At 37.5% G+C, this 24,474-nt stretch overlaps 1 protein-coding gene across 1 annotated transcript in view; it reads right to left on the reverse strand.

Moving 5' to 3' along the window:
• Positions 1 to 24,474, reverse strand: part of TYR (tyrosinase) — a 105,532-nt gene that overhangs the window by 7,224 nt on the left and 73,834 nt on the right. The window contains exon 4 of the mRNA XM_026518296.3: positions 2,018 to 2,199. Within this exon, the coding sequence (XP_026374081.1) occupies positions 2,018 to 2,199 (182 nt within the window). The remainder of the gene's footprint in view (positions 1 to 2,017; positions 2,200 to 24,474) is intronic.

Raw genomic sequence — 24,474 nt, forward strand, 5'->3', positions numbered from 1 at the left:
CAAAACAGGTTAATCAAACCCATATTTGTTCAGCTAAGGGTCCCCCAAAGGTCAGGTAAAAGTTGACAAAATACAGGTTCTCCTGTTTGGCCCTAAACAGTGGTTCTGCTGTGCTGCATACTAGCTAGAATGTCTGGGACATCTTATTTATATTCTTTAAGCCTCTGTTTTCTCACTTAAAAAAAGGAAAATGGAAATAATAGTACCTCATTCATATAATAGTTATGAAGATTAAAGGAAATAATGCACAGGGCACTCCTAGAGGAGTTCCAGTCACATAAAAAAGTACTCAATATGTGTTATTATTATGAAAGGACTCCATTTCTCTCCACAGGGAGACAAATGCTTATACTACTCAAATAGGAGAATTTAGCATTGCATAAATACACTGTACACTTTTTACCTCTATTTTTCTTGTTATTCTCTTCGTTTAGAATATTCTCTGCCCTTTTCTATCTGCTACTTGCCTGCTCATCCTTCAGGGTTTTGTCTTGTCTTTCTAGGTTGAATTATTCAGAAGTCATTGCTTTCTCCCTTGTGCTCCTGTTGGATTTTTGTTTATGACTCTTTTGCTGCACTTAACACAGCCTGATGTTTTGTACTTTCTTACACAATTGTCTGGCTACCACACTGAACTGGGAGCTCGTTGAGGTTTTTGTGTCAGTCATTTATGTCCTTAAAATCTAGCACAAGAGTTGAAAGTAGGTAAATGCCATTACTCATTTGTTTAATTTACTTCTCTTATTTTTGTGAATTATAATTTTTATGAATTATCAATGAATATAATGGAATACCAATGCTTATTGAATACCTCTTACCTACAAGCCATATGTTGTTTTACTCTTTTTGGTTGTTGACCCTCTTGTGTTAGAGTAGAAGCATAATGTAGTGAATTGAAGAGAGGGCCTTGTGGTATTGATATCTAGCTCCTTCATATCTTGGTGTCTGATATTGGGAAAGTCACTTAAATTCTCATTGTATTTGTGTACTCAGCCATTTCTGGAGGTAATAATACTTATCTTACATACGATTGATTAATAATACATATATGAGATCTGCATGCAGCAGGCTCTTAGGTGGGGGAAGACATTGCTAACTGTTTCTCATTTATTAAGAAGATATTGACATATTTCTACTCAGGAAGATTATTTAAAGCTCAGATATAATTATAATCTTAGAGTCTTATATTATTACCTTAATCATAGTCATAACAATTGTCATAATAGTTCATTCTTTCTTTTTTCTACTCCTTCTTATTTATTATTATTATTTATTATTAATTGGACTTAAAAATATCCACAAATTTTCTTGGTAACCCTAGGAGAAAGTTCCCAAAGATAACTCTAAAGCTGCTGGATGTCTATCATGTACCACTCCATACTGGACACTTTAATACATCATATTCATTTAATTATCACAATATCTCAGGGCATGTGAGTGGCTCAGTAGGTTAAGCATCTGCCTTCAGCTCAGATCATGATCCCAGTGTCGTGGGATCGAGCCCCACATTGGGCTCCCTGCTCAGTGGGGAGTCTGTCTCTCCCCCTCCATCTGCCTCTCCCTCAGCTCATGCTCTCTCTCACTCTCTCTCGCTTTCAAATAAATAAAGTCTTTAAAAAAATCATCACAATATCTATTTGCGGTATTCTGATCCCAATATTTCAGGTTAAAAAACTGAGATTCATGGGATTGAAACAAAATTTCCAAGGTCACTCAACAGTCAGTTGATAGACTCATGTCTTAAACCTGTTTTTTTCTTTCTGATTTTAATTCTAGTGTTCTTTCCATGGTTGCCATATACAAAATGCCCTATATTAAGCTGAATGGATGTAAATTTAAAGATCCTTGCAACTTAGTTCATGTAATAACAAATCAGTGATAAATTAAGGGTTGTAATGTGCTTTCCCAATTTAAAGGCTTTGGGGATAACATTATAAATACATAAGGTTAGGTACTCTCTCAAAAGAAATTGGTCACACTAGATTCACTAATTCATATGAAAGAAATTAAACTTTACCTGATTCTTGTAGGTTGCTATAGTCATAGCCCAGATCTCTGGATGAAATAAAGAAATCACCATTTCTGTACAGAGGTATAAAAGGAACCATGTAGGATTCCCGGTTGTGTCCAATGGGTGCATTGGCTTCTGGATAAACTTCTTGAAGAGGTTGGTGCCTTCGGAGCCACTGTTCAAAAATGCTGTGGAAGAAAGGATTATTCAGACTCAGAAATATGTTTCTTGTCTCAAAGAAAGTTAGCCCAAAGAAAGAACCCATAAAACTAGGTTGGAATTAGTACTGGAATTTGGTCATCTTTTGGGTCATGCTAGGGAACTTTCAATTATTTCACCCATCTTGCCTTGTTTAATGAAGAGCATGCTTAATGAAACTTGGGGAGAGAAGAAGCTCACCTCTCATAATGGAAACTAAAAATACTTGGACTGGTTTCCCAGCTCCCCCTGAAACTAGAGTATGACCATATGATCAATACTCAGTCAATCAGATATGCCCATGAAGCCTTTGAAACAGAAGATAGTGACACACAGAAGCAAGGACAATGGAAAACTATTCTGGTTGTGGGCAAAGAGTGTTGCGATAACAATATCCAATTTTTATGGTTTGCAAGACCAGAAGTCCAGCAAGGGAATATCCTGTGTTCTATAGCATGGTTTTAGCAGCTCTCATGGTTGTTACCCTCCTCCTCCCTTGTTCCCACCTGTTTCTGAAGCTGCTTCTCCATGATTTCCTGAGCTATCCAATATCTTCTTAGTAAATTCTTTTTCTGTAAATTAGCCAGACTAATTCTGTAAATTAGTCTCTGTTGTGTGCAATTAAAAATTCTGACTGGAACCAAAGCTAAACAATTAAGGGATCAAAATGACTGGGTAAGAATACTCAAGCTATAGAAGAATTTATATTGTGTCACTAAAAATGTGAGAAAGAAAATGACTTTGTATTATCAGGTCATATAACAGAGGGAAGAACATAGATCTGAGGTCAGAGAACTCCCCTTGAGGCCTAGCTCTGTGCTTTAAAAGCTGTATGACTCAAAGCAAATCATTGAAATTCTTGGAGATCTAGCCTCCTCATCCTTAAATGAAAGCAATAATATCGGCCCTATTTCCAAAGGGATTATCCACTGTGATAATATTTGTGAAAGCGCTAATAAGTATTATTACTTAGGTATAAAATTTATTCCAGGAGGGGCGCCTGGGTAGCGCAGTCGTTAAAGCGTCTGCCTTCGGCTCAGGGCGTGATCCTGGTGTACCTGGATCGAGTCCCACATCAGGCTCCTCCGCTATGAGCCTGCTTCTTCCTCTCCCACTCCCCCTGCTGTGTTCCCCCTCTCGCTGGCTGTCTCTCTGTCACATAAATAAAAAAAAAATCTTAAAAAAAAAAATTATTCCGGGAGATAAAAGGTAAGTGCATAGCCCCAGGGGTAGTTCCTAAAAAGGAAAGTGATAATGCTTCAAACAAACAAAAAAATTGAAAAACATTTTGAAGTACAATAAAGAAGAGAACAATGATGCTGGATGGCAGCATGGTGATCATTTTTTCCATGATGGAAAACAATTCTATTTGCTTAGGGAATCTGGATCTCAGAAACGAATTGTGGTTAAAGTTGACTTTTATCTATTTATGTGTTTGTTTATTTATTTATGTATGTTCAGTTAGCCAACATACAGTACATCATTAGTTTTTGATGTGGTGTTCAATGCTTCATTAGTTGCGTATAACACCCAGTGCTCATCACAACACATGCCCTCCTTAACACCCAACACCCGGTTACCCCATTCCCTCACCCCCTCCATTCTTAACCCTCAGTTTGTTTCCCAGAAAGTTGGCTTTTAATTGTGAATTGATTGAGGGATCAGCAGGCCACTGATAAGCACTAAAAATCTGGTCCATAAATACTAAACGTTCTCTAAATAGCTCAATTATTAAATATGTTTACTGAGTACTTATTATATGTTAAATTTTGGAGAAACACGAGCCTATATAAAAACCTTAATTCCATGGATTGTGACAAGGGAAATTTGTAAAATTAACCTGTTTGATTTCCTTTTCTTCACCTGTGAAATGGGAATAATATTTCTGGATTAATTAGTATAATATAAGTAAAATGTATGTTAAAGTGCTTGGCAAATGTAAGTGGAAACAATCATCATCCACATCCCGTTCATCCTTTTCTCCCCCCTCCTCACTATTAAGGTTATCCTGGAAAAATGTTACAATTGGCAAGAGAGATGAAGACATATTGTTATAGAAATGCCAAAGCCATGTATATTTGAGCTGGTATTTTTTTTTTTAATTAGGGAAACATTTAAATTTTTATTTTTATTTTTTAGAGGGAGAGTGTAAGCGGTGGTGAGGGGGTGAGGAGTGGAGGGAGAGGGAGAGAGAGAGAGAGAATCTTAAGCAGAGTCCATGCTCATTGCAGAGCCCAACATGGGGCTTGATCTCACAACCCTGAGATCATGATTTGAGCTGAAATCAAGAGTTGGATACTTAGGGGCGCCTGGGTGGCTCAGTTGTTAAGCGTCTTCCTTTGGCTCAGGGCGTGATCCCGGGGTCCTGGGATTGAGCCCCACATCAGGCTCCTCTGCTGGGAGGCTGCTTCTTCCTCTCCCACTTCCCCTGCCTGTGTTCCCTCTCTCGCTGGCTGTCTCTCTCTCCATCAAATAAATAAATAAAATCTTAAAAAAAAAAAAAGTTGGATGCTTAATTGACTGAGTCATCCAGGTGCCCCTTTAAGCTGAGTCTTTTTAGGAAGTGTTATGATTCTAACTAGCAGGAATAAGAAAGAAGATTCAAAAGGATTGGTTTTTCTGTGGGTGCCTTCTCAACTATAGAAATTAGGAACTGGCCTAACAAACAAACCCCACATTCTATTCAAGTCCTAAAATTTTATTAGTTTTTTTGTTTTAACTTCTGCAGCTTTCTTCTTTTCATAAAAACATTACTTATTCATTGTATGCAATTCAGAAAATATAAATGAGCAGAAATGAGAGAAGAAAGAATTCATGTAATTGCTTCATATTTCTGTTACCTCTAGTTTGTAAAATATGCATAATAACACTACATATATTTTAACAAAAGAGAATTGTATTATAATTTTTTAAAAGGTATTTTATTTGTATTATACAATATTTAATATTTAAACAATATTTAAATATGCTTAAACAATGTTTACCAGCTTCTCAACTGGCAAATCTATTTTATTTAATGAGGAAGCTCTCTGATACAATTAATCTCCCCCCAACCTCTATTAAACTTTGATTTAGAAACAGCCCACTGTTTCTAAATGAGCTACCAGATAAGGGCTTGAGGCAAAAATTGTGCCTTTTGTCAATTGAGAAAAATTACTACTGTAGTTCGGCTTATAAATAATCTTTTTTTCTGCCAAGAAACAAAAATTCTTTACCTAGATAAGATGAGGACATCAATTCTTAGCACCAAAAGATTTAATGGATAAAACCATTAAATGTGCTCACCCACCTTATCAACCTTTTAAAATGAAGGTATTAATCTTGATTAAATTCTTCATCAGTGGTTCTCATCTTCAGTTAATTTCATCAAATCATGTCTAAAATGGCTCACATTGGAATACTGAGGCTTAACTTAGATAATCACACTGACATTTTGGCAAGAACTTGTCTTCTTATCAAAGATTTATATAAATTGTATCTAGACAGTTTTCTGGAATTAAGAAAACATAAAGATGATTGCAGATGCAAATAGGAAGGAATGTGTTTTATATATAAAAGTAATGTAAGACATCTAGTTTTAAGTCTTATGTGTAAGAACCCTGGACACTCCCATCCTTACAGCAAGAAAAGGCTAGACAAATGGAAAATCAACAACTTTTCTTGGACCATGAGAGAATGAAGTCACAGGACAGTCACCTCCCCCACCCAAACTGCAGAGATAAGTACATCCAGGGGAACACAGCTGAGACTTGCTCACCAGGAACAGAAGCAGCTGTATCCATAAACCAGTAGAGATACTTGAACATTTTGATGAATGGTTGGGATTGCGTATGGACCAACAGGTAGTGAGAAACTCCTGGGAGCCACAGTGTTAGGGGGACTCCCATGCTTTTGGGGATTTTAACTCCAAGAACTCTACCAGGTTTTCATGATGAAGACTGGAGAAAGATCCTCTCCTGGCTCTGTCAGAGGGATGGAGAGAGGTACCATTACGAAGTAAGTCTCCAGCCTTCTCCATAACAAACCTCTTTCATTCAGAGGAAATAACTCCCCAGAGCCTTATCCCAACTGGGGGAAGGGGATTCTAGCTTTTCTCTCTCACTTAAGGGGAACTAAAACATAGGCCATATTGGTTAGGGCTTCCAGGAAATAAATTGGGAATGCTGTAACCAAAAATGTAGCAGGGAAAGGAAAAGAAAAGCTATACCATTGGAGAAACAGTCATGAAGGTCATAGCCCCAAGACATTGCCAAGTAAAAGACTGAAATTTAATCAGAATATTTTAGAACACAACCCCTGCCCCCACACACACACCTTGATATCAACAGAGTTCCAGTATAATGACAGGGTTTGCAACTGAAAGAGCTGCAAGACAGACGGTATCAGAGTATACAAGAAAGCCTAAAGCCAAAAGTGAAGACTAAGACAGACCTAGGGAAATTTGAAGCCCCCAGCACCTACAGCTACAAAAATCATTAAACATAGCCAACTTCTTGCCAGATTAACATAAATCCTTACATTAAAGGCCTATCTACCTTAGTTCCTACTACTCAATAAAATACATCTGACTTTCAATAACAAATTACATGGCATGCCAAAAGGCAAGAAAAGGACAGTCTGAAGAGACAAAGCGATTAAAGCAAAGTAAACCCCAACTCAAATATGAGATAGATATTGGAATTATCAGACAGGAAATGTAAGTAGTTGTGAATAATATGTTAAGGGCTCTCACAGAAAAAGTGAATGACATGCAAGAACAGATGGGCAGTGAAGTAGATTGGTGGAAAGACTCTACGAAAGACTCAAAGGAAATGCTGGAAATCAAAAACACTGTAGCAGAAATGGAGAATGCCTTTGATTATTCTGATTTCATCTACTTTGGAAATAGATGAATATGTACATTCTGAGCATCTATAATAAACTGTCTCTGTGCAAGGTAAGGTTCCCCAAGGTCCCCCTTGGTAAAGTTTCCTGTCCTTGTGGTATTTAGCATCTAGGGGTGGAGACAGATACTAACCAGTAGTTTCAAACTGGCAAATACTAAGCAAGAAAGCAACATGGTAAGAAGATGTAATGGGGAGACTTCATTTAGTCTGCAGCCTCTGGGAAAGTCTCTGATAGTCTGTTAAAACAAGAGTTGAAGAAAGCACATTTAGAGAAATGGTGGAGGAACATTTCTGAAGACTGAAGAGTATTTGCAAAAGGATTCTGATGAGAAGTACATAGCAAGTCCAAAGAAATAAATGACTGATATGTCTATGGAGAGCAGGAAGAAAATAGTTTGAGATCAAGCTAGAGAGGTAAATGGGGCCCCCATCATGAAGGGCAGCAGAAGGCATGTGAGAAATATTTGTATTTTTTCCTAAAAACAACAGGAAGTCACTGTCTCTGTGGTGGTAGTTGATAACATGAACAGATGATCATTCTTAAAGGATTGCACAGATTGTGTTGTGGAGAGGGGCTGAAGGGTAGTAAGGCTTACAGGGAGCAAGGAATGAAGAAATCACTGAGAAAACAAGAACTAAAAGATGGTATGTGACTGTCCAAGCATCACAACTGAAAGATGAGGTGTCATGGAAAACTCCAGGTTTTCTGGCTTATACTGCAGGACAAAATATTCTTATTCCCAAAGATTTAGACAACTGGAGAGGAAGTGTGACATGAGGAAGGGACGTTAACATGATTTTTGATGTGCTGTGTGCTTGAAGATACTTTTGAAACATTTCAATGGGGATGTCAGGTGGGTAGCTAGATATTTGGGTCTGGACTTCAGAGCAAGATTTACTTCCAAAAATATAAATTGAGAAGCCATCAGCCTGTTAATAAGTGAAGCTATGAGAGTAGTGAGACACTGAAAAGATAAGAGAATCTACGATTATTTTTCTCAGGCTTGATCTTCCTGGAAGCCCAAGACAGATGCAATGATCATCACATTGTCTTTGAGACCCACTGCTTGGGATACCTACAACCAGCCAGTCAAAATTCTAGTCTAGTGGGGGGAACAAATTCACCCAGACGGCAGTACTATGTTATGGTGGCCCTAGTAAACTAACACGTAATAGTACTTACCTGACATGATTCTTGTAAGTATTAAGTGTGTTAATATATGCAAAACCACTTAGAATAATGTATAGAATAGAACAAGTATTGCTATTATTGATATTAAAACTATAATTACTTTGGTTTTGAGTTTTCCTTTCATAAGATTTCCTTAAACTTTTATTTTCTACTACATCTTTTGTTCCTTCAAGGCTTAGGTGTCAAATGCCACTTCTATGAAAATACCAATCAGAGTTAATGTTTCTCTCCTTTGATTATTACATTTGTCATATTGTAATTTATTTGATTATGTGTCATTCTCTAATGGTGTATGGGGAAGCTCACTGAGAGCAATGATGTTGTCTTATTGATCATTGTACATTAATGTCCCTCATACTGCCTACTCAACAAGTGGGCTGGGTTCACATAATTCGAAAATAGCGGCAATTGTAGAGTTTTCTTGGGAGAGCACACAAATTTTTACTAAAATCTCAAAGACAATGTGAATTAAATACACTAAGATATCATTTATTTAGTGGTTCGATAAGGAAACTGAGAAAACGAGGAATCCAGGAGATGCTGATGGTTTTGAGTTGGATATCTCTGTAGATGGTGTGCTATTTACTGACCCACAACAGTTAGCACAGTGTCTAGCACGTAATAACCATTGGGTTAGGTGCTGGGAATACACAGTCAAATAGATAACTGTCTCATCTTCAAGAGTTGCAGTCTGATCAGTTATGGTATGGGAGAAGTGCCATGGGAGAAGCAGGGCCATTAACATCTTGGGAGAACAAAGAAAAATGAGATAGCATCTGATTCAGAAGGGGATGGGTAATGTACTAGAGTTCCCCAGAAAAACAGAACCAATGGTGTGTGTGTGTGTGTGTGTGTGTGTGTGTGTGTGTATGCTTGTGGAGAGAGACATAGAGAAAAATAGAGAGAGAAGAAGATAGAGTAAAAGAGAGAGAAAGCCAGAGAGAATCTCATATGATTGTAGAAAGTTGGCAAATCCAAAATCTGCTGGATAGGCAGACAGGCTGGAGACTGAAGAAAGAGACACAGTTAAAGTCCAAAGGCATTATGCTAGAACAATTCATCCTTGCTTGGGGAGGTCCGTTTTCTCCTATGAAGGCCTTCAACTGATAAATGAGGTCTACGCACATTATGGAGGGTAATCTGCTTTCCTCAAAGTCTAATTGAAATATTAATAGCATCTTTAAAAACATCTTCACAGAAACATCTAGAATAATGTTCAACCAAATACCTGGGTACCAATGGCCTACCCAAGATGACACATAAAATTAACCATCACAATAAGACATTCCATTTTAGGTGCACTTGTATCTAACTGATGAAAAATGAATAGCACAAGTCTGGGCAAAGTAATAAACAGGAAAGGGCAGTTTAGGAAAGAATAGAGCATAAGCATGAAGAAACAGAGGTATGCTTTGGGGGCCCTGCAAGTGGTTCAAAAGGGCTGGAAAAAGGATGTATGTGGGTACATGTGGCTAAACCAAAACTATACAGGGCCTTTCTACACATTAAAAAAGGTAAGAAGTCTGATAATTATCTTGAAATCTATGAGAAGCCTTTGGAGGATTTTAAGCAAGGAATTGACATAACCATGTTTAATGAATGCATAATTAAATGAATCAACAGCTGACTTTGGAGGCCCAAAGGAAGTAACCAGGTAACAGATATATGACTTATTTGTGCCGAGACCCCTGCAAATACTTGGAGCCTCTCTCTGGGCTTGAAATAACAGTATCCCTGAAGCTCCTTTTCTTCATGCACCTGCCTAATCATAGAACTCATTTAAGGAGTATTTGGAAATTTTTACTGAAAAATAACACATTTAAAGAAATGTGTTAGATTGTCAGGGATGAGTAGATTGTCAGGGATGAGTAGCTGCAAATGATAAGCCGGTTCCACAGCTAAGAAATTCAACCAGGGCCAAACTCAATTGACTTTAATTTTAAATATATGCTCTACAACTTCTTAGCTTGGTTGGGGAAAGGACAGACAAGTCCTTGGGGAATGGGGAATGGAGTGAAAACCAGATTAAAATCACTCAAGCTAATGATGAAACTTGAAGGAATTTTAGTGTCAGAACCAAAATATCAGTGATAATGAACCAAAAAGAACCAAAAAACTAGAAGTCTACAAAAGGCAGTTTCAGAGTTTTTCTTTCTTTTCCCATAAACACGTAGGGGTGTCATTAGGTGGCAAAGCACCCTGCCAGGAGCTGTTTTGAGAGGGGATTAAAAACAAGCTACTGTGCTCCCCTTGTGACTATAATGCGCATCCGTGACTGAGAACCACTGTATTAAGCAGAAGTTGCACTCAAGTTGAATGAGCCAGGCTGCACTCACAGGCCACAGCTGCTCAGAGGGGTCTGTGAGGAGAATCCGTATGGGCCAGCTCTCCCAGACAACGTTTGGTATAAACAGGGCAGGTTTTTCATTTGGCTTTCAATAGATATTACTGATTGACTTCCCGATTTTCAGTGTTCTTCCCAGGGAAGTGGTGACAATACAGTTTCCCTGGCCCCCTTCGTTAAATTGCCCATTTATTTGTTCATTAAATATTCTATCTTGTACCCACTTCATGTCAGTCTCCACGGAGGGATCAGAATGATCCTTATCCTCTATGGATCTTACTCCGTGTTGTGATAGAGAGATACATAAAATTTCAAAGCAAGGTCAATTATGCTCTTGGAAGCATGTGTATAAAACCTATGGTACTGTAACAGGAACAACTAATTGTTGGGAGTCAAGGAAAGCTTTTCACAGCGGGGATGGTGTTTAAACTGGATGAGTAGATTACGCTGAAGGCTTTGCATTCAAACCGGAGACCCACAGGGAGCCTGGGCACCGACTTAATTGAAAACTGAAAATGTTTTTTTGGTGTGTGGGAGTAGAATGTAGCGTGGTACAGGATTAATAGGGAGTGAGACCAGAAAGGTGAGAAGGGTCAGATTGTGAAAGGTCTATATACAGCACAGGGGGAGGCGGATGTAGTTTGGATTGATCCTGAGAGTTAATTTGTCACCTAAGCAGTGACCATGATTGAATTTGAATTTTAGAAATATGATTACAGTGGGCATGTGTATTATTATTTAACATATTAAAAATATATTAATATATAAAATAATATATTAAATAATAATAAGACAACACATGTAATTTCCATCTACTGGAGATCATGATGTATCAGTGGACCAGTAATGAATAAGAACTTCTACAAATGCAGACAATTATGACTTTTCTTAAGATAGCTATGGTGCCTCCATTCCTTACAAAATTTCTCTTCATTTAACATAAACTTCTCCATTACTTCCTACTACTCTTCATAATAGTGATGCTCCTGAGGCTTCTAAAATAGTGACGATTCAGTAATTATTCCCATTTATTAAGTACTTAGATATGTGGTACTATGCTGCCGATTTTGACATACATTATATTATTTCCCCAACAATACAGCAAGAGCGTTATTAGTAACAGTAGCAGTTGTGAGAGTTAGCTTATGTAACACTATACGCCACGTCCTGCTGGAAGCACTTCTCATGTAGGAACTCATTTAATTCACCAAACAATACTGTGAGGAATGTTTGATTCTTATCCCTATTTTACAGATAGGAAAACTGAAGCACAAAGAGGATAAAGACTCCTGCTCAAGGTTACACAGCTAGTACAGTGGCAGGAGGCAGAACAGGGATTTAAAACCAGGCAACCTCACCGCAGTACTTGTTCTTAGCCTTGGCAAAGTATCACCTCACTGCAGTGTTCGGATGAAAACACACACAAACCGAGCAAACAGACCAAAAGCAGGAGTTTAAATAACTTCCTTCAATTCATTTAGTTAATAAATGGAGCAGCAGAAATCAAACTCTGGTTTGCTGCGCTGGGTACTTTCCATGATAACAAGTGCTTACAATTGCGTGTTTTGCAAACAAACAGAGTGAACCTGCATGATTTGCCCATTTTCTCATTTAGCCAGGAAAAGAAAAATATTGAGAAAGAGCTTGTGAGTGGAAAACTCTGTGGCATTTTGTATGAGAAATGAAAGCTTAATCCACTCGCTGCTCTATCTGTAAAAGGTAAAGTAGTGCCTGTACACAGTTGGCACCGAATAGATATTTGATAAGTAACTATTCTAGAATCTGTCCCATGGGAAGGAGAATATATTATACACTTATATATTTTTAAAAACATACATTTAGGGGCACCTGGGTGGCTCAGTCATTAAGCATCTGCCTTCAGGTCAGGGCATGATCCCGGGGTCCTGGGATCGAGCCCCACATCAGGCTCCTTGGCTGGGAGCCTGCTTCTTCCTCTCCCACTCCCCCTGCCTGTGTTCCTTCTCTCGCTGGCTGTCTCTCTCTCCATCATATAAATAAATAAAATCTTTGAAAAAAACCCCAAAACCCCCATATATTTAGCAAATAGTTATTATATACCCATACAGGCAAGTATAGGAAGTGTGTGATAAACTGCAAGATAAAATGTCTCAAATGACAGAGTCCTTCCCTTAAGCAACTTTTAGGGAGGAAAGCTATTTATACCATTTATATATATTTTTTGTATTTTTGCTTTAGCCAAGGCTCTAGCACCTGTATCTGATGTGGAAAATTGTCTTTAGGTATCATGGAGTGAAAGTCATCATTTCTGGCAAGAACAATAAAACAAGTTCAAGGTGGGTGTAATTAGTATAAGCACCATTTCACTGACCTGGCATTGCTGTCATGAGCACCAGATGACACTCTGTGGTTTCCAATGTTCTCTCTAAATCGTGCTTTTAATACCATGTCTCTAGGCCCTAGGCATCAACTTTCAATGTGATGTTAGCTGCCTTACTACTTTCCCCAATCATGATTGATTTTATCTGCTCCTGAGGGTTACAGCAAGGAGTTCACCAAACATCTATTACCTGCACAGATGGAGAACTCCTTCGTTTGTACTGAAAGCTCTTTTTTCCAGACAAAAGGATATTACTATCATTTTGGCATCTGGCCCTTCAGACGTACTTCCAACACTGTTAGCCTCACCAAGAATTGGTATCGTTTGATGGAAATTCAGAGAAGTTAATGGAATTATTTCTTCACCTAGGAACCTACCTCACAGCCTAGAGATCCCTGCATTCTCAGCTTCACAAACGCTATAATTCCATTAATCAATTTTTACCAGTCCTCAACTGTAACAGGGTATCTTTCATTTTCCTTGTAGGTTCTATGAGTCCTTGTTAATAAAAATAACTAAGAATCTCATTCTTCACCTTGGATCACTAGTAGGACAGGTGCCAACTCACAAACACCTATACCTGGTCTGCACATCTCCTGGGTTTCTCTTTTCCAGAACATTTAATGAAAAAAAAAAAGAATACGTTAATTTGGTGCATATGGATAAAAGAAAAATTAGTGGGGAAAATGAAGAGGAACAAAATAGCAAAAATCTATGGGTGTCAGCATAAGGCATTTGAAATAATTTGAATTTATTCCATACATAATCAAAGTCATTGCTGCCATTTGAGAAGGTGAATGACATGAAAAAAAGTTGTGCATAAGAAGATGTATATGGAAGTGTTGCCCAGGAAGGATTTTTTTGTTGGAGAGATTAGAGGCAAGGGACCAACAACACATATGGGGTAGCTAAGTAACTAGGGCCTATCCTAACACTGTAGGAAAAACTGAAGGTAATGTCTGTAAATGGAACAAGAAAGCAAAGAAGGTCACAAATGTTTGAACACCAGGAATACCATCTGGCAGAAGAAAAATTCAGTATGAGCTCAAATGCTTCTTTCCAGTGAACAGCAAATATTCTATGCATGCCTAAGAATATTTATGATTTACAATTATAGAAACATATGGAACACAAATACGCAAATAATTTATGGAGCAATAATAGTAATATCATTGGAAATTTAGATGAGAAAAATTATACTGTGCGCAAGTCTAGCCTAATGAACAAAGAAGATAATGTAAAACATCCTTCAGAAAACAAATTCAACTGGAGCTGACAACCCAACATCTTAATCACAACAAATGACTCTGACTGCTAGAAGGAAGGAGCTCATGAAAAGATAGATCAAGGGCTGAAAAAACAGATTTTCTGTGTATATTTCTCTAAAGTAGTTGTTATACACCCATCTAACCCCTTTTATTTTTTTGTGTAGCCAAAAATCTTTACCACAATTTCTAAGTTTCTTTTCCAATTGGGAGAAACTGACAAATGTATTTCTTTTTTAAAATTTTCTTAAAGTTAATTAGCCAACATATAATACATCACTAGTTCCAGATGTAGTGTTCACTGATTCATCAGTTGTGTATAACACCAAGTGCTCATCACATCATGTGGCCTCCTTAATGCCCATCACCCACTTACCGCATTCTCCCACCCACCCCCTCTGTAACCCTTGGTTTGCTTCCCAGAGTCAAAAGTCTGTCATGGTTTGTGACAAATGTATTTGCTTTCAAAGAGCACTGATTCTGAGTGTCACCCAATCTGGTCAAAAATATAAATTACCACTTTAGGCAAAGGGGAAATCTATTATTCTGTTTGTATTGGGTCTTTGTTATGGGAAGAGAATGAACATAAAAGAAAGAATCTCTGTCTTCTGAGCGAAAGAATGATCACTAGAGAGAAGAGACATTAGGGACCCCTTCTTATACAATGACTAACAGGGTAGAAGACCAAAGGAGAAAATACAGACCATCTCAGGAAGAGTCAAGGATATAAACCAAAGAGTTTATGATAGTGAGGATTTTGAAATCTCTACAAATGTCCCAATTTGTTACCACTTATTACCTGTTTTCCCCCAAGTGATTAGGAGTAAAATTCATGAAATGAGAACAATGCTATTAGGGAACATCAAGGGAAACAGTAGCCATGGAGATTACTCGAATCCATAACCACATGGCAGAGAGAGAGGAATTCTGAAGGACAGAATGGACGTGGCAGCCATATTTGCAAACTCTTCCTTGGGCCCAGCTGACAATCCCTCTCACTTTTCAAAAGCAGAGAAATGAATTTCCTGTTTGAAGCCTTTCCCTCAACTGCCTATACATTTCTAGACAGGGAGGATTAGTAATTCCATTTATCCCTTGTGTCCCAAGTTCTTAGGATTTCCTTGTTTCCTTTCGAAAGTTGAGCTTGCCTGTGTCAATGAAGCTTTATCAGTTTCTCTTTGTGTCCAAAACATTTGAGAATCTCTAGCTATTAAGAAAATATTACCAGATACAATCATTCAAAAATACAAGAGTTTCTCGGAGATTTGATTACCTCATTAATGGGTTTGTACTCAAAACTGATGTAGGGATCAGTGAAGCTTGAAAAAAATTAACATGCACTAATATCATTTACTGGGGACTTATATGAGGGAGAAGGGAGGAAAAATATATTTGGCTGTTTTCTTGAAGTAGCAGAAAGACAATGGCACTTTTGAAAAGTGATTTCCCGAGAAAGGAGAGAGAAGTCTTAGATGTAGAAATCACATATTATGCCCATATTAATATAACACATATTAGGACTTGAAAGAATGCTGTCACCTCCTCAGGCATCGGTGAATAAGTAGCCTAGGGTCATGGCAGTGTTTGAGGCCTTGCTCAATCACAATTAGAGCAGTTCTGCTTATGTGTCTTTTACATATTGAAGCGCACTGTTTAATTAAAACAATAAAATGGTTCTGGATTTCCACTTCTTGAGGGGAAGTGGGAGAAGCTCTGTAGACCTGGTTCACAAATCAAACATAATGGGTGAAAATGATAAAAAACAACCCCAATAATTTAAAGTTTCCAGAAACTTTTATGAGGTCATACCACAAATGAAGAAACATTTATTCAAGAAAATCTTCTATTTTATAACTGGAAATTTTTACCTCCTAAACCCCTTTACGTATTTAGCCTATCCCCGCCTTCCAGCCCCCTCCCCTCTGGCAACCACCAGTTTGGTCTCTGTATTTAGGAGTCTGTTTCTGGTTTTTGATTTGTTTGTCCATTTTTTAAAATAGATTCCCCATGTAAGTGAAATCAAATGGCATTTGTCTTTATCAGGCTTACTTCACACTTAGCATAAAACCCTCTGGCATTTGAATCATGACCCTTGTACTTCTCACTTGACAGAGATTGCTTTGAATCTATAGATCAGTTTGGGGAGTGTTGACATTTTAACGACAACTCTTCCAGTTCATGAATAGAGGTGTCTTTCCAGTATAGATTTTCTTTAATTTCATTCAAGTTTTGTAGTTTTCAGTATATAAGTCTTGTGCTTCTTTAAATTTATTCCTGTTATATTCTTTCTGCTGCCACTGCAAATGGAATTATTTTCTTAATTTCATTTTCAGACTGTTTATTGCTAGTATATAGCAATACAACTTTTTAAAAAGATTTACTGATTGATTAATGGATGGATGGATTTGAGAAAGAGAGCAGGGGGAGGGGGAAAGGGAAAGGGAGAAGGAGAGAAGCAGACTCCCTGCAGAGCACAGAGCCTAGTGATGCAGGGCTCAATCTCAGGACCCTAAGACCATGACCTGAGCAGAAATCGAATCAAATGTTTAACCAACTGTGCCACCCAGGTGCCCTGAGATGCAATGTATTTTTATATATTGATTTTATATCCTGCAACTTTGCTGAACTTCTTTCATTAGCTCTATCCCCACTTTTTTTTTTTTTTTTGGTAGATTCTTTAGGGTTTTCTATATATAAGATCATGTCATCTGCACATAGAGATGGTTTTACTTCCTTTCCAGTTTGGACAATTTTTATTTTTTTCCTTGCCTAATGGCCCTGGCTAAAAAGAAGTGGCAAAAGCAAACAAACATGTCTTTTTCCTAAACTTAGGGGAAATGATTTCAGTTTTTAACCATTAAGTGTGATACTAGCTGTTCTTTTTCATAGCTGTTCTTCATCAAATTGAGAAAGTTTCCTTTTATTCCTAGTTTCATAAGTGTTTGTTTTTTCATGAAAGAATGTTGGTTTTTGCTGCATCTATTGAAATGATCATGTGATTTTTCTCCTTTCATTATATTAATATAATACATCGATTGATTGTAATATGTTGAACTGACCTTGCTTCTTTGGAATAAATCCCACTTGCCCATGGTCTAAATCTTATATAGTGTTGGACTCTATTTTCCAGTATTTTATTGAAGACTTTTTCATTTATATAAAGGATATAATTCTGCAGTTTTCTCTTCTGTGGTTGTTTTGTCTGGCTTCACTATCAGGATAATACTGGCCTCAGAATAAGTTAGGAAATGTTTCTTCGTATTTTATTTTTTGAAAGACTTTAGTGTTAGTTCTTTAAATGCTTGGTAGAACTCATGAGTTAAGCCATTTGATCCTGGGATTTTCTTTGTTGGATTTTTAAAAATTACTCCCTCCATATCTTTATTTGTTATAGGTCTTTTTGCATTTTCTATTTCTTTTTGGGTTAGTTTTAGTAATTAATGTGTTTCTAGGAATTTGTCCATTTCATCATCATTGCTAATTTGTTGCTCTACAATTGTTTGTAGTATTTCCTCATAATCTATTTTTCTCCCTGTAAAGTCAGTAGTAATGTTGCATCTTTCATTCCTGATTTTGATTTGAGTCTTTTTTTTTTTTTGGCCAATTTAACGAAAGGGCTATCATTTTTGTTGATCTTTCCAAAGAATTAATTTTTAGTTTTATTGATTTTCTCCATTGTTTTCCTATTCTGTATAGTAATAATTCTGATTCCCACTTCCAGTCTAATTTTTATTATTTCTTCCTCCTTGTTTGGGTTTAATTTGCTCTTCCTTTTCTAATTTCTGATGTTGGTGGTTAGATTACTAATTTGAGATTTTTCTCATTTTTTAATATGGTGATTTACAACTATAAATTTTCCTCTGCACACCACTTTTGCTGCATCCCGTGTGTTTTTGTGTGTTTTGTTTTAATTTAACTTGAAGTATTTTCTAATTTCTCTTATGATTTCTTCTTTGACCCAGTGGTTATTTAGAAGTGTGTTGCTTAATTTCCATGTATTTATAACATTTTCAAATTTCTATTATTGTCTTCTCATTTCTTTCAATTGTGGTTGGAGATCATACATTTTATTATTTTAATCTTTTAAAAGTTTTAAGACTCATTTTATTGCCTAACATATGATTGATGCTGGAGAATATTCCATGTGCACTGGGAAAGGATGTACATTTTCTGCTTTTGGATGGAATGTTCATTATATGTCTGTTAGGTCTCATTGGTATATAATATTGTTAAAATCTTCTTTTCCTTTGCTGATGTTTGGCTTAGTAATTCTATCCATTATTAAAAGTTGGGTATTGAAGTCTTCATTATAGTTAAAGTGTGTATTTCTCCTTTCAATTCTGTCAGTTTTTGCTTCATGTATTTTGTTACTATTGTTAGGTGCATATATGTTTATAATTGTTATGTCTTCTTGACTGATCTTTTTATTATGATATTATGTCTTCTTTTGTATCTAGTAATAATTTTTGTTTTAAAGTCTCTCTCTCTTTTTTTTTTTTTTTTGGTCTGATATTAGTATAGCTATTCTAGATCTCTTTTGAATACTGTTTACATGAAAATTTTTTCCTTCTTTTATTTTCAGCCTATTTGTGTCTGTTTATTTACAGGGTTTATTTTTAGGCAACACATGTGGGGTCATTTTTGTTTCTTTATCCAGTTAACTAATTTCTGCCTTTAATTAGAGAATTCTATCTATTTACATTAATGTAATTACTAACAAGGAAGTCCTTACTGCTGCCATTTTGTTTTTTTTTTTTCTATAGATGTCTTATATCTTTTTTGTTTCTCCATTCTTTCATTGCTGACATCTCTTATGATAAATATATATTTTCTAGTTACCCTTTTAGTTCCTTTGTCATTTGTTTTACTATATTTTTTTTTTTGGAGCTTTATTTTATTTTATTTTATTTTTTTTTAATGATTTTTTATTATATTATGTTAGTCACCATACAGTACATCCCCGGTTTCCGATGTAAGGCTCGATGATTCATTAGTTGTGTATAACACCCAGTGCACCATGCAATACGTGCCCTCCTTACTACCCATCACCAGTCTATCCCATTCCCCCACCCCCCTCCCCTCTGAAGTCCTCAGTTTGTTTCTCATAGTCCATAGTCTCTCATGTTTCATTCCCCCTTCTGATTACCCCCCCTTTCTTTATCCCTTTCTTCCCCTACCGATCTTCCTAGTTCTTATGTTCCATAGATGAGAGAAATCCTATGATAGTTGTCTTTCTCTGCTTGACTTATTTCACTTAGCATTATCTCCTCCAGTGCTGTCCATGTTGTAGCAAATGTTGAGAACTCGTTCTTTCTGATAGCTGAGTAATATTCCATCGTATATATGGACCACAACTTCTTAATCCAGTCATCTGTTGAAGGGCATCTCGGCTCCTTCCACAATTTAGCTATTGTGGACATTGCTGCTATGAACATTGGGGTGCATATGGCCCTTCTCTTCACTACGTCTGTATCTTTGGGGTAAATACCCAGTAGTGCAATGGCTGGGTCATACGGTAGCTCAATTTTTAACTTTTTAAGGGACCTCCACACTGTTTTCCAGAGTGGCTGTACCAACTTGCATTCCCACCAACAATGTAGGAGGGATCCCCTTTCTCCACATCCTCTCCAACAATTGTTGTTTCTTGCCTTGTCTATTTTTGCCATTCTAACTGGTGTAAGGTGGTATCTCAGTGTGGTTTTGATTTGAATTTCCTTGATGGCTAATGATTTTGAATATTTTTTCATGTGTCTGTTAGCCATTTGTATGTCTTCATTGGAAAAGTGTCTGTTCATATCTTCTGCCCATTTTTTGATTTGTTTATTTGTTTCTCGTGTATTGAGTTTGAGAAGTTCTTTGTAGATCTTGGATACCAGTCCTTTATCTGTAGTGTCATTTGCAAATATATTCTCCCATTCCGTGGGCTGCCTCTTAGTTTTTCTGACTGTTTCCTTGGCTGTGCAGAAACTTTTAATCTTGATGAAGTCCCATAAGTTCATTTTATCTTTTGTTTCTCTTGCCTTTGGGGATGTGTCATGAAAAAGGTTGCTTTGGCCGATGTCGTAGAGGTTGTTGCCTATGTTCTCCTCTAGAATTTTGATGGATTCCTGTCTCACATCGAGGTCTTTCATCCATTTGGAGTTTATTTTTGTGTATGGTGTGAGATAGTGGTCAAGTTTCATTCTCTTGCATGTAGCTGTCCAATTTTCCCAGCACCATTTATTGAAGAGACTGTCTTTTTCCCACCGGATGTTTTTTCCTGCTTTATCAAATATTAGTTGCCCAAAGAGCCGAGGGTCCATTTCTGGGCTCTCTATTCTGTTCCATTGGTCTATGTGTCTGTTTTTGTGCCAGTACCATGCTGTCTTTGTGATCACAGCTTTGTAGTACAGCTCGAAATCCGGCATTGTGATGCCCCCAGCTTTGTTTTTCCTTTTCAACAGTTCCTTGGAGATTCGGGGCCTTTTCTGTTTCCATACAAATTTAAGGACTGTTTGTTCCAGTTCTTTGAAAAATGTCCTTGGTATTTTGATCGGGATAGCATTGAAAGTGTAGATTGCTCTGGGTAGCATGGACATTTTAACTATGTTAATTCTTCCGATCCATGAGCATGGAATATCTTTCCATCTTTTTATGTCTTCCTCAATGTCTTTCAAGAGTGATTTATAGTTTCTAGAATATAGGTCCTTTACGTCTCTGGTTAAGTTAATTCCAAGGTAACGTATGGTTTTTGGTGCTATTGTAAATGGGATGGATTCCCTAATTTCTCTTTCTTCGGTCTCGTTATTCGTGTATAGAAATGCAACTGATTTCTGAGCATTTATTTTGTATCCTGCCACGTTACTGAATTGCTCTATAACTTCTAATAGTTTGGGAGTGGCTTCTTTTGGGTTTTCCATATAGAGTATCATGTCATCTGCAAAGAGAGACATTTTGACTTCTTCTTTGCCAATTTGAATACCTTTGATCCCTTTTTGTCGTCTGATTGCTGTTGCAAGGACTTCTAGTACTATGTTGAATAATAGTGGCGAGAGTGGGCATCCTTTTCGAGTTCCTGATCTTAAGGGAAAGGCTTCCAGCTTTTCCCCATTGAGAATAATATTTGCAGTAGGCTTTTCATAGATGGCTTTTATGAGATTGAGAAATGTACCTTCTATTCCTACACTCTGAAGGGTTTTAATCAGGAAAGGATGCTGTATTTTGTCAAATGCTTTTTCGGCATCGATTGAGAGGATCATATGGTTCCTGAGTCTTTTCTTGTTGATCTGATGTATCACGCTGATTGATTTGCGAATATTGAACCACGCTTGCATCCCAGGTATGAATCCCACTTGATCATGATGGATAATCCTTTTAATGTACTGTTGGATTCTATTAGCAAGTATCTTGTTGAGGATTTTGGCGTCCATATTCATTAGGGAAATCGGTTTGTAATTCTCCTTTTTGAAGGGGTCTTTGCCTGGTTTGGGGATCAAGGTAATATTGGCCTCATAGACTGAGTTTGGTAGCTTTCCTTCTGTTTCTATTTTTTGAAATAGCTTTAGGAGAATAGGTATTATTTCTTCTTTGAATGTTTGGTAGAATTCCCCAGGAAAACCGTCCGGGCCTGGAATTTTGTTGTTTGGAAGGTTGTTTATCACTGACTCAATCTCTTTATAATTAATTGGCCTGTTTAAGGAATCAATTTCTTCCGGTTTCAATCTTGGTAGTTTATAGGTTTCCAGGAAGGATTCCATCTCTTCCAGATTGCTTAGTTTATTGGCATATAGCTGTTGATAAAAATTTCTAATAATCCTTCCAATTTCAATGGTGTTCGTCGTGACCTCTCCTTTTTCATTCATAATTTTAATAATCTGGGTCCTTTCTCTTTTCTTTTGGATAAGTCTTGCCAGAGGTCTGTCAATTTTATTGATTCTCTCAAAGAACCAGCTTCTAGTCCTGTTGATCTGCTCTACTGTACTTCTGGTTTCTGCTTGATTGATTTCAGCTCTAATTTTGGTCAACTGCTTCCTCGTGCGTGGATTAGGCCTGTCCCTCTGTTGCTGTTCCAGCTTCTTGAGGTGAGAATATAAAAACTGCATTTTAGATTTTTCTATTCTTTTGAGTGAGGCTTGGATGGCTATGTATTTCCCCCTTAGGACTGCCTTTGCAGTATCCCATAGGTTTTGGACTGTTGTATTTTCATTTTCATTGGTCTCCATAAATTGTTTAATTTGATTTTTGATTTCCTGGTTTATCGAGTCATTCCTGAGCAGGATGGTTCTTAGTCTCCAAGTGTTTGAGTTTCTTCCAAATTTTTCCTTGTGGTTGAGTTCCAATTTCAGAGCGTTGTGGTCTGAGAATATGCAGGGGATAATTTCAATCTTTTGGTATCGGTTGAGACCTGTTTTGTGTCCCAGAACATGGTCTATTCTTGAGAATGTTCCATGGGCATTAGAATAGAATGAGTATTCTTTGGTTCTGGGGTGTAGTGTTCTATATATATCTATGAGGTCCAACTCGTTGAGTATGGCATTCAAAGCCTTTGATTCTTTGCTTAGTTTTTGCCAGGGTGTTCTGTCTATTTCTGATAGTGGAGTGTTGAGGTCCCCTACTATTAATGTATTTTTATTTATATGTCTCTTTATTCTGGTTAAGAGTTGGCTTGTGTATCTTGCTGCTCCCCTGTTGGGGGCATATATATTTATAATTGTCATATCCACTTGTTGAATACTTCCCTTAAGAATAATATAGTGCCCTTCTGCGTCTCTAACTATAGTCTGTAGTTTAAAATCCAATTTATCTGATATGAGAATTGCTACCCCAGCTTTCTTTTGAGGTCCATTTGCGTGAAAGATGGTACTCCATCCCCTTACTCTCAGTCTGAATGCATCTTTGGGTTTGAAATGAGTCTCTTGTAGACAGCAAATGGATGGGTCATTTCTTTTTATCCAATCTGCAACCCTGTGGCGTTTTATGGGATGGTTCAAACCATTTACATTAAGACTGATTACTGAGAAATATGATTTTAATGTTGCCATGTTGCCAGTAAAGTCTTTGTTTGTATTGGCTGTGACTTTCTGTTCTGTATCACTCTTGGGGCCTTTTTACTTTTATAGAACCCCCCGTAATATCTCCTGTAGGGCTGGTTTCGTGGTTACAAAATTGGTTAGTGACTGGCGATTCTGAAATGTCTTTATTTCTCCATCAATTCTGAATGACAGCCTTGCTGGATAAAGGATCCTTGGCTGCATGTTTTTCTCTGAAAGAGCTTTAAATATGCTCCCCCAACCCTTTCTCTCATTCCAGGTCTGTGTAGACAGGTCTGACGTAATTCTGATGCCTTTGCCTTGGTACGTGAGAAATTTCTTTGCCCTGGCCGCTTTCAGTACTGTATCCTTGCATCTAATATTTGCGAATTGCACTATGACGTGACGTGGCATAGGTTTGTCATGGTTGAGCTTGGGAGGGGTCCTCTCTGCCTCTTGGACACGAATGTTTGTTTCCCTTGCTAGATTAGGGAAGTTTTCAGCTACAATTTGTTCAAATATCTCTTCTAGACCTCTGTTTTTCTCCACCCCCTCGGGGATGCCGATGATTCTAACATTGGATCGTTTCATTGAGTCAGTAATCTCCCGTAACCTACATTCATGGGCGTGGATTTTTTTAAGACCATCTTCTATTTTCATTTTTTCCTCTATTAACCCATCCTCCAATTCACTAACCCGTTCCTCTGCCTCTGCGACCCTGGCCGTCAGAGCCTCTAGTTTTGCCTGCATTTGGCTCATAGAATTTTTAATTTCTGTCAGATTCGCTTTCATTTCTGTCCTTAGGGATTCTATATTCTCAGTAACCTTTTCGTTAATAGTTTTTTCAATTCTACTCATCATTTTGACCATAGTTACTCTGAATTCCATTTCTGATAATTTGGTTACATCCATATCCATTATTTCTGTGGCAGAGGCCACAGACTCACTGTCTTTTCTTTGCTGGGGGGGCTTCTCCTTCTTGTCATTCTGATGAGGAGAGGTTGCGGGGTTGTCCAGAGCCCAAATTATTGACTGGGTCCCAGGCCGTGCCCCTTGTTTTATAGGGATCTTAGGGACATGGGTTTCTTCTTTAAAGATTTTATTTATTTATTTATGTGGCAGCCAACCAGAGAGAGAGGGAACAGAAGCAGGGGAGTGGGAGAGGAAGAAGCAGACTCCCAGCGGAGGAGCCCGATGAGGGGCTCCTTTCC

The sequence above is a fragment of the Ursus arctos genome, unplaced genomic scaffold, assembly GCF_023065955.2.
Source record: "Ursus arctos isolate Adak ecotype North America unplaced genomic scaffold, UrsArc2.0 scaffold_22, whole genome shotgun sequence".
NCBI lineage: Eukaryota > Metazoa > Chordata > Mammalia > Carnivora > Ursidae > Ursus > Ursus arctos.